At 59.9% G+C, this 9,286-nt stretch overlaps 4 protein-coding genes across 4 annotated transcripts; 1 reads left to right on the top strand and 3 right to left on the bottom strand.

Annotated features, from left to right (window-relative positions):
• Positions 1-1,813: 1,813 nt before the first annotated feature.
• SPRG_16085 (hypothetical protein) lies at positions 1,814-2,454 on the bottom strand (the record flags this gene model as incomplete). Its single annotated transcript, XM_012355375.1, has 2 exons — positions 1,814-2,187; positions 2,370-2,454. The coding sequence occupies 2 exons, from the start codon at positions 2,452-2,454 to the stop codon at positions 1,814-1,816; spliced, it is 459 nt and encodes a 152-aa protein (XP_012210765.1).
• A 606-nt stretch (positions 2,455-3,060) lies between these two features.
• On the bottom strand, positions 3,061-3,928 carry SPRG_16084 (hypothetical protein). The gene is made up of 2 exons (XM_012355374.1): positions 3,267-3,928; positions 3,061-3,212 (listed from the first exon to the last, which is right to left on the bottom strand). Exons 1-2 carry the CDS (start codon positions 3,656-3,658, stop codon positions 3,065-3,067), a joined length of 540 nt encoding a protein of 179 aa, XP_012210764.1. The 5' UTR covers positions 3,659-3,928; the 3' UTR covers positions 3,061-3,064.
• Positions 3,929-5,229: 1,301 nt separating this feature from the next.
• On the bottom strand, positions 5,230-6,580 carry SPRG_16083 (hypothetical protein; the record flags this gene model as incomplete). The annotated part of the gene is made up of 4 exons (XM_012355373.1): positions 6,349-6,580; positions 6,091-6,315; positions 5,733-6,047; positions 5,230-5,670 (listed from the first exon to the last, which is right to left on the bottom strand). Exons 1-4 carry the CDS (start codon positions 6,532-6,534, stop codon positions 5,230-5,232), a joined length of 1,167 nt encoding a protein of 388 aa, XP_012210763.1. The 5' UTR covers positions 6,535-6,580.
• Positions 6,581-7,605: 1,025 nt separating this feature from the next.
• On the top strand, positions 7,606-8,550 carry SPRG_16082 (hypothetical protein; the record flags this gene model as incomplete). The annotated part of the gene is made up of 3 exons (XM_012355372.1): positions 7,606-7,781; positions 7,835-8,106; positions 8,162-8,550. The coding sequence occupies 3 exons, from the start codon at positions 7,606-7,608 to the stop codon at positions 8,548-8,550; spliced, it is 837 nt and encodes a 278-aa protein (XP_012210762.1).
• Positions 8,551-9,286: the final 736 nt, after the last annotated feature.

Genomic DNA, 9,286 nt, shown 5'->3' with positions numbered 1-9,286 from the left:
TACAGCGCTTTGCCGGACTTCGCGACTTGGCCGACGAGCATGGCAAGCCCTCCTCCGCGCCCTGTGGCCGAGCACCGACGGCTATCACCACGTGGCTTGACGCTGCCTCTGTCGCCCTTGTGCCCAAGCGCGACCATGGAGATGAACCGCTTCGTGGCCACGCCCAGCCCGTAGGCAGCAGCCAGTCTCGCCGATCCTGCACGTGGACCTCAACCCAGCAGACACGCGCATGGCATTGGGTGGCAGTAACCGCTTCGTCAAGGCCTTTGGCATCGAGGAGGCTTTTGCACGCTCAGCGTCCACAAGGTCGCGACCTTGAGCGGCGGGATGACGCGTAATACGCGCCACCGCCTCCTGTATCTTTGTCTTATCTCTCTGTCTAGTGTGCGTGTGGAGGCTCTACGCACAGGAGGCCGTCGCGTGCTGACGGGCTTCGCCGCTGAGCGGCGCATGACGTGCATCGGCAGAAGGCCAGCTCAAGCGCTGAGTCTCGAACGCCATGGTAGCGCAGGCCAAAGAAGCTTGAAGTACACGAACCTGCTCTCGAACGCAAACCAGAGCAAGGTCACGGCCGAAAGCAACTTTGTGCTCTTCGACGTCGACAACTAGATTCGCGCGTGCAAGCTTGTGTCGACGCCATCGCTCCGAGTACATCTGTACGTGGTCGTCGCGACCAACGCAGAAGAGACCCGTGTCATGCCTCTTCTGCGCATGTGCGTTCGTCTTGGGCTCTGTCACCAGTAGGTCATCGCAACTCTTTGACCGCACGCAGCCAGTGCCTGCCATATCATCCAACGCTCTGTTCACCTCGAAATTTACAGGTGTAGGCGGCGGTCTCCGATAAACGATTTCCGTTTGGATGCTCGTCTATCTGCGTCTTCTGCGTTGCGTTGACACGGGCATGGACGGCGGAGCTGGTCGATTGGGTCCGAAATTGGCTGCTTCGGGGTCGCAAATCAGCACGTAGAGCCCTTGTCCATCACGAGTGGCTTGCAGTGGGCCGTCAAAAATGATCGAGCATTCTCCAATGTTTGCTACATTTCTACATTTGGTCATGCACGGCTATGGCTGGTGTGCAACGATCCCACCTCATCACGGAAAAGTCATAAATTGGGACAGATCGGTTCCATGACAGATCGCGACTGGGCGATCTCTCCCAACTCGACTCAGTGATGCGCTTCCGGTATACCTTTGCCCTCGTCCCCATCACATCATGGCCAATATTGTTCTCACCGCACACGTATTCTTTTTCTCTCCATCTTCATTCGACCGACGATTGATCCGCCATAAACTTCAGCATAAAGATCCAAATCATCAGACCCTCAAGCTCATGACATCGATCCGGCACAGGAAACAAGTCCAACGCACCACGCCGCCAAAACGAAAACAAGAAATCGAAATCTATACAGATGCACTGAGGCGTGCCACCACATTGGCAGCAACTACGCATGCTACGTGTCCTATCGCGTTGTCTTTGTCTTATCGCGGGCGGTGTTGGTGAGTCCATACTCACGTCCAAAATCGCCCGCTTGCCCACTCACTGAGACTTGGGCGCCTTGCCGTCGGCAGGGGCGGTCATTGAAGCAGCTTGGTCGAGTGCTGGTGCCGACCGCTTTCGCTCTGGTCACGGGGCCACACGGGACAAGGGCTGGCCTTGTACAAGGTGCCTTAGCACTACATGAACGTGCTGGGATGCTACCAGCATTTCAGGCGGTGGCTTGGTGGGCAAGTCGGACAGCTTGAGGCTCCGGCGCCTCCGCAGCCACAAACTGGGGCATGGGCGGCGGGGCCGGGTGCAATGGTGAAATGTAATCTAGTTGCACGTGAATGCATCTTCATGCACCGACAATCCGAGTGGCTTACCCATCGCAATACCGGCATAAGGAGCTGGGGCATCGAAAGGGCCGACAGCAGGCGCCAGCGATGCCCAGACCTTCTTGTGTGCCTTTGTCGCGGGAGCCGGTGCAGCACGGGAGCGAAGTGCCTTGGCGTTGGCCATGGCTCTTGGCGTGGCCGGAGCCGGCGCGGTGTTCGGAAAGGCGTGCGGCACTTTGGGCAATTTGTCGCTACGGTCGTTGGGAATGCCATGCGCTTGTGCCACCGCAGGAGCTGTGTCACTTGGTGCTGGACGCGCGCGTCGAGCTCGAGCCCGCTTTGATCGAGTTGACGTTGCACTGCGGCAGCGCGCTCAGCGGCCTCGGCAGCAACACGAGCACGAAGCATTTGGTTGTCCTCAGAGAGACGTTGTGCCATTCGCTCGCGCTCTCGGGCGGAGGCAGCGTGGTCAACCGGCGCGGCTGGCGGAAACAACGCCCAGATGCAGCCGAACTACGCGGCGTGACATCGTTATACCAGTAGATTTGGGCCACCAAATCTCATCTCCTTGCCGGGGACTCGACGGGCCTTGAATCGTGGAGAGGCATTCGGTGCCGAGCGCGCGAAGAACGGCGCCATCGGCGCGACCACCGACCGCCGCCAGCGACCGACACTTACACAGCAATGGACGTAAGACACAGAGCACACAGCACGCCGGAGCGCGCCATGGCCCTGCGGGCGTCGCGGCAAGCCGCGCCGCCTAAGGCACCAGTGCCCTTGGAATGGCGTCACCCAAATCCGGCCAACCTTGGCCCTTCCGTGCTTTCGCCCCGCGGGCGCGGTCGCCCTGCCTCCACGAAGTCCCGTCGCCTCCCGGCCCTCCGCCGCCACCAGTCGTCCGGCCTCGCCGCGTGCGGCGTCGATTCTATGGGCTCGGTAGATATCTGATTTATTCGGCTGCGAGCTCGGACGGTTTCGTTTGAAACACGCCCGACGGCTTGCACTCCTCTATCGGGTGGTCCGAGTACAGGAGCCTGCGTACGACCTCGCGCGAGGTATCCCTCGGCGAGTGGGGTCCACGGTGGACCCAGATTCATCCCGTGGTGGACCGTCTACCACGGGATGAATCCCTCCATGCGCAGGTAACTCCCAACGACCAAGTGCTGGTGCCAACTCCCACGCATTCCGTCGTAGCCCTACGTATGCGAAGTCTTGGAGTTGGTTTTTGCTAATTTCAACGCGAACACGTTTAATTGATTGATGGATTGAGTGATTGATTGAATGATTGATTGATCGGATGTGGACCAATAAGGGTGGGGACGATGGACCTTTCCGTGGGGGTTGTTCGGGGTCGGAACCGTGTTTCGTAGAAGACCCCGGAGCAAGAGGGCTCACCGCTAAATCAAAACGCGCGTGAGGTAAGGAGCGTTGATAATGATGAGCGCACGTACCACTTGCAGCGTATAAAGTTGCAGCCCATGGAGCGCTCGACAAGCGTGCGGCACTTAGGACACTGCTCCCAGCGCATCTTGAGCGCCATGAGCTGGGCTTGCTCGTGGTCGCCGCCGGCGTCCACCATGCGCTTGTACGCGTCGCACGCGAGACCGTCGTGCCAGCCCACTTGACAGCGGATGCAAATCTTGGTCTTGCAGATCGGGCACGACGTCTGCTCTTGCCCCGCTCGGATCGCAGGCTTGAGGAACATTTCACTGCACTCCTTGGGGCAGTAGAGGCCATTGCCGTCCGTGGCCTTGAACGTCACGAGCTGGCTAAACTGCTCAAAGAGCTCGGGCGAGATGACGGCCGCGACGTGGCTCGGACGGATCGCTCGCCCGCACTGCATGTTGCAGCACGTGACGGGGGCCGCGCGGTCCTTGACGAGCTCTTGATCCAGCCCGAGAGGCAGCCGATGTCCAGTAATTTGGCGCTGCAGCGGAGCCGCCAGCAGGCCTCGTCGGCGACCCGAACCTCCTTGCGGCGCTACGCCACGCGCGCGTTGATGGGCTTGTCGAGCGTGTCCATGCAGATGGGGCACGTCGCCCGGTTCTCGGGCGTGGCCGGCGGGTCCGCGAGCTCGACCCAAACTGCCCAGTCCGCCATGTGTCGGGCAGGTCGGCAAAAGAAAAATGACCGAATTATAGGCGTGTCCGTGGAGAGAAATTCTCTCAACTGGCAAGCTTTTTATGCCAACGGGCCAATCTCACATCAATTTGGTCACGAATGGCGCGTCCAGTGTTAATCACATACAATGAGCAAGTAAAACCTTGCATTCTCTAAGAGAATGATGTGAGATTGGCCCGTTGGCGTCCGCTTCGCGCGCCAGCAGTTCGCTACTAGTACGAGCCGCCGCGTCGCAGGTGCTGGGACTACCAGCTACCAACGAAACAAAGGCCCCACGCCTTGAACGTGGTTTGTGCTCCGTTTTTTTGCGATGCGCGACAACGTTTTGACGCTCTGCGGCAACGATTTCCTCGGCCTCGGCAAGGGTGACGTTCTTGACCAAGCCCGCGGCGCGCTTGATATGCTTCAAGACGCAGAAGACCGAGAGGGACGTCTTCCGCCCCTCGCCCCTCCAGAAGGAGCTCATCCTCGCGGCCATCGGCGCCGTCGACGCCAAGAACGCGTCGGGTGGCATCATTGTCTACTCGACGTGCTCGGTCATGGTCGTCGAGAACGAGGCGGTCGTCGAGCATGCGCTCAAGAAGCGCACGGTAAAGCTCGTCGACTGCGGCCTCGACCACGGCAAGCCCGGCTCTACCCGCTACTAGCAGCAGCGCTTCCCGAGCATGACGCTCGCGCACCGCTTCGACCCGCACATGCAGAACATGGACGGCTTTTACGTGGCCAAGTTCGAGAAGTACACCAACGCCAAGCCCGACGACAGCAACAAAAGGCGGACAACGAGTCCAAGGTGCTCTCCAAGCGCCAGAAGCGCCAGCTCGAGAAGGTCAGCAAGAATGCGGCCGATGCCGTCGACAGGGCTAGTGACGACGACGCCGAGGAAGAAGAGGCGGCTGAAGCTTCGGAAGAGGAAGAGGAGTCCGTCGTGGAAGCCAAGCCCGTCAAGAAGCAGCAACAGACGGTAGCCAAGCCTGCGGCCAAGAAGATCCAGGGCAAGAACCAGCCGATAGGCAAGGGCAACAAACCCTGACGTTGAACGCCAAGGCCATGAAAGCGTACGATTCGCTGTTTCGTTTGCTTCGAACTTCGTATATAGCTTCGATAGTAGACTCGACCGCTGCTCCTCCGTCGAAGGTTTGTACGCGTGGTTGCGACCGAGATGACAATACTACGTCGTTCGATATCGTCGACTAGTTCTTAAATAACACACGGTGCATCGAGAGCAGATAATTACACACCGTTCTACACCTATCCCTAGTACTAGTATGTGGCGGGACCTTCGGAATTGCTTCTTCATGGTCTTCTTGTTCTTGAGCTTGCGCCGAAAGTCAACGTCTTGCGGAGACTCATCCAGTCGACCTCGTGCGTGGGCCACGGGTCCGGCTTGCAAAAGCTCGTGACAAACGCTAGCACGTCGGCCACCTGCCGCTTCGGGAGCGCAACCGTCGCCATCACCGGCTCGTCGTTCGCCTCGTCGTCTTCCATGGCTTCGTCGCCCGTGCTGTCGGCCTGGACGACCTTGCGCACCGTGTTGGCAAAGAGCCACGTCGACTTGTCCAGGTCGGGCGTCTCCTCGAGCGGCTTGGCGTCGACGTGGTCATCGCCATCGTCTTCAATGACGTCGCCAAGCATGGACGCAAAGCTAAAGCCGGTCGACACGGCCGCGGCCGGCTTGACGATACCATCGAGCGCGGCTTCCATCTCTTCGCCGGCGGCTTCCATCTCTTCGCCGTCCTCCGAGTTGGCGCGGACGCGCGAAAACACGGTCGAGAGGTCCGACGTCGCTCCTCCGATACCTCAGGCATCGACGTCTCCTTCTGGACTGGCATCGGCGGCAACACTTTGCCATCGTCGTCGCTGTCCTTGGCCATCGCGGCGTTGGTCGGGACCGTCTGCTCCAAGGCCTTTGCGTCGACGTCGCGCGGGTCGTACCGACGCACGGCCGCGAGCCAGCCGAGCTGCTTGAGGTCCTTGGCGTCTGAGACAGACCGGTGCAAGCGGGTCTTCGCTCGTTCCAATTCCATGTTGGCGAAGACGAGCGAAAGCTCGGTCTCTGCAATGTACGCCCGCTTGGCGACCTCGCCGGCGTCCGGCGTGAGGGTGGCCCATGCCTGGATCGCATCGTTCATCGACGTCGTGCGTAGCGTCGTCAACGCCGTCGTTGAGCTCGTCGCCTTTGACGAGGCGCGCGTCGAGGCGGAAACGCTGGTCGCCGCCACACCGTTTTTGCATCTCGAAGAGCCGCTTGCCGTCCGCGCCGGCAAACTCGGGCCGGAGCTCAAAGAGCGCTTCAGGCTCGCGCCGCTTGAGCCCGAGGAAATCGTCGTCGTCCTTGTCGTCATCATCATCGCCGTCCGAGTCGCTGAAGAACGCGCGCTTCTTGGACGGCGCCGGCATTGACGTGGTCTATACGTCCGAGTTGATCGTCTTGTTGGTGGCAGCAATCGGCGTCGGCTGCATCTTCATCGCAGCCACCTGCGCCTCGCGCTCCTTGATGACCGCAAGGCGACGGGCGTTCGCAGCTTCGTCCACGACTGGCGCAGCAGGCGTCATTTCGACGGACGCGGCCTCGAGCTCCTCGGCGATCTCGGCCTCCATATCGACATCTTCGTCGTTGTCTTCGCTGTCGGTTTCGCTGCTGCTGCTGCTCGCGCCTGGGCGTAGGCGAGCTCCAGCTCCCGCTCGGTCGCCGCTGCCATGTCAATGTCATCGGCCGGCGACGCCTCGTCTTCGTCCGCCACGCCGTCTTGCTCATCTTCTTCGTCTTCTTCGTCTTCTGACGTCTTGTAGCTTATGGCCGCATCCTCGGGCGCACCGACGTCCTCGCCCGACGTCTTCGGAGCTCAAGTGACAGTCGTTCTCGTCGGCGTCTTCCGTGTCCGACTGCGGGGCCTCGACCACGACCGTCGCCGCCACGGGAGCCTTGGACGCCACGAAAGCATACGCTTGTCTTTGTAGCGCTTGACCTTTTGAGCTCCATTGTCGGCGCTTCGTCAACTTGGGCAGGTGCAAAGGCGCGCTCACGCTCGGCGACCTCGTCGTCGGTCTACGCCGCCTGCAGCCGCTGCAAAAGTCAGGCTTGGCCGACTCAGACGCGCAGCCGCTTACCCTCCCACTAGGGATTGTGGTACGCCTTGACATAGGCGTCGACGGTCGACGTCTCGGTGGCCACGTCGCCGGACGCCGATGCGATCTGCAGGTAGGCAAGTCGTTGGCTGCCGAGTTGGTCATCAGCTGGACGACGTCGATGCACAGGTCGGCGTTGTTGGTTGTTGGTGAGGAGGCCCTCGAAGCGCGAGACGAGCTAGGCCTTGGTCACAACCTCGGGCAGCCGCCCAGGTAGGAGCCGCTGGAGCATGGAAACTTGGGACTGGGTCCCGAGTCCCGACCACATGGTTAAAGTGCGGCACAACAGACACGCACTTACAGTGTAATCGAGCTCTGTTTGTCCATGGACCGGGTGGGTCTTAATTTAGTAGGGGGTGATGCCGAAACTAGACTCATTTGCATAGATTCTTCTCATGTCTCGTTTAAGGGTAGTACCGAAATCGTATCAATAGACCCCCTCCCCACTTTAACCTGTGGATTTGACGTTGAAGAACATGGTGGCGGTCGCGTGCGCAAGCCTCGGACCCGATCGTAGAGACCCGCGTCCGCGCCCTCCACACGATGGAGACCAAGGTCAGCCATGGGCTCTGGCCGGCGCCGTCGGCGCTCCCGCAGGCGCTCCGGTCCATGCTCGCAGACAGCCTGCGGCCCTCACCATCGACAACCTACAGGCCGCGACCCTCCTCCAGCAGCTCAACGTCCCGGCGCCGGCCATGCGACCGCGCGCGCTTCGCTGTGTAGCACGACGCTGGTTAGCATGGCGCTAGCGCCAGCTCAACTGAAGCTCCAGCGCTGTCCGAGCCGCCGATCGACACGGCGCGTGGCTGGACGTTCCCGCCCGTCGCGGTCTCCGAGGCCGACGACAACTGCTTTTCGAGCGCGAGGTGAAGCTCAAGCTACCGGCGCGGCTCATGGATGTGCTAGGTGTCGTGCGGCGGCTGCGCGACACGGCGATCATTGACTTTCCACCCGAAGTCTTCTTGCAGCGCCCGGCGACGCTCCAATACCTCTTGCACCCGTCGCGACGCCGCTTCTCGAGTCTTCCGCGGGCTTTGGCGACGCGTACTACGACCATTCCAACACCTCGACGCCCACGACGCTTCTTTTCCCGTTCTAGACGTCCTTTGCGACCTCACGGCCGGATGGCTGCAGCCGTGCCGCCTCCTCGCGCATGCCACGTCGCCGCATCACACCTCTCGATATCCCTCTTCTGCAGGCGCACCGGTAGATGGCAGCTGGTCGCTCGCTGGCGGGTTTCACCAAGTCGTTGCGCTCGTGACGGCGCCGCAAGTCCACCTCGTCGCCGCTGTCGCACCAACGTGGCGTTGCGACGCAGACGGCCGTGGTCAGGACGCTTCGCGCTTCACGCGGCTTTTCATCGCCAACGTGCTCCTTGCGCCACACGTCGACAAGCACGCCGTCATGGCGCTTCTCATACTGGTCACCGACGTCTCTCCGCAGTTGACGCGGTCTGAAATGCGTACCGGTACAGTCGAAGCCCTCTAAATTCATACTAGTAGTGGATAATTGATGCATTCTCGAGTACAGTGCCGGACCGACTCGTCGTTGAGCTTGCCGCGCATATGCTGGCAACGGTAAACGCTGCCGCATACGGCCTGAGTTGATAGTACATACTTCGTTGTCCAAATACATAACAGTATATCAGGATGATATATTTTAAATAGTGTGATCTTCAGCACTGCTACTACGATCGACGCCGCACAGACGCGTCAACGCGAGACTGCACCGGTTCCTGTCGTTCTATAGCATCCTTGTATCATGGAGATGCAGGTTTGGACGCCGAACGCAGCGCATGCATGCGAATTCCAAAGCTGATTTTTCGAGGTGGCCAAAGAAACGCCCAGATGCACAACGTGTTTTCGCGCAGTTCGGAAACTCCACCGACTCCGACGCGGGCAGCCACAGTTGGCTATGTATATGGACTGGCCCGGCGACTTGCGCTCGGGCTGTGGTAGGCGCTTGGGCTCTCACAGCAAAGTCGTACTGCCGAGCGTCGTTTTTCGCCGACTTGTGCATAGCAATTCGAGTAAAAATGTCGAGTTTTCGCAGAATCCGAGAGCGCTATCTCTCTTACATGGTATCGGAGAGTATGTTACATTGACGATGGTGGTTCTAGAGCCCGCTATGGCGCCGCTTGCATTTTAATATACTATTTGAATGCATACACTATACCGGGAAATATTGGCTACAAATAGTATGTTCAATATATTGTCAAGAACTC

The sequence above is a fragment of the Saprolegnia parasitica genome (assembly GCF_000151545.1).
Source record: "Saprolegnia parasitica CBS 223.65 unplaced genomic scaffold supercont2.235, whole genome shotgun sequence".
NCBI lineage: Eukaryota > Oomycota > Saprolegniomycetes > Saprolegniales > Saprolegniaceae > Saprolegnia > Saprolegnia parasitica.
The sequence above is the reverse complement of the archived record's forward strand: the minus strand, read 5'-3'. Positions and strand labels throughout refer to the sequence as shown.

Bases quoted from the DNA above. Each gene is read 5' to 3' on its own strand.
- SPRG_16084 (XM_012355374.1), bottom strand. From the start codon at position 3,658: ATGCAGTGCGGGCGAGCGATCCGTCCGAGCCACGTCGCGGCCGTCATC. The intron at 3,213-3,266 runs GTACGTGCGCTC...GTTTTGATTTAG, and splicing joins AACTTTATACGCTGCAAGTG to CGGTGAGCCCTCTTGCTCCG.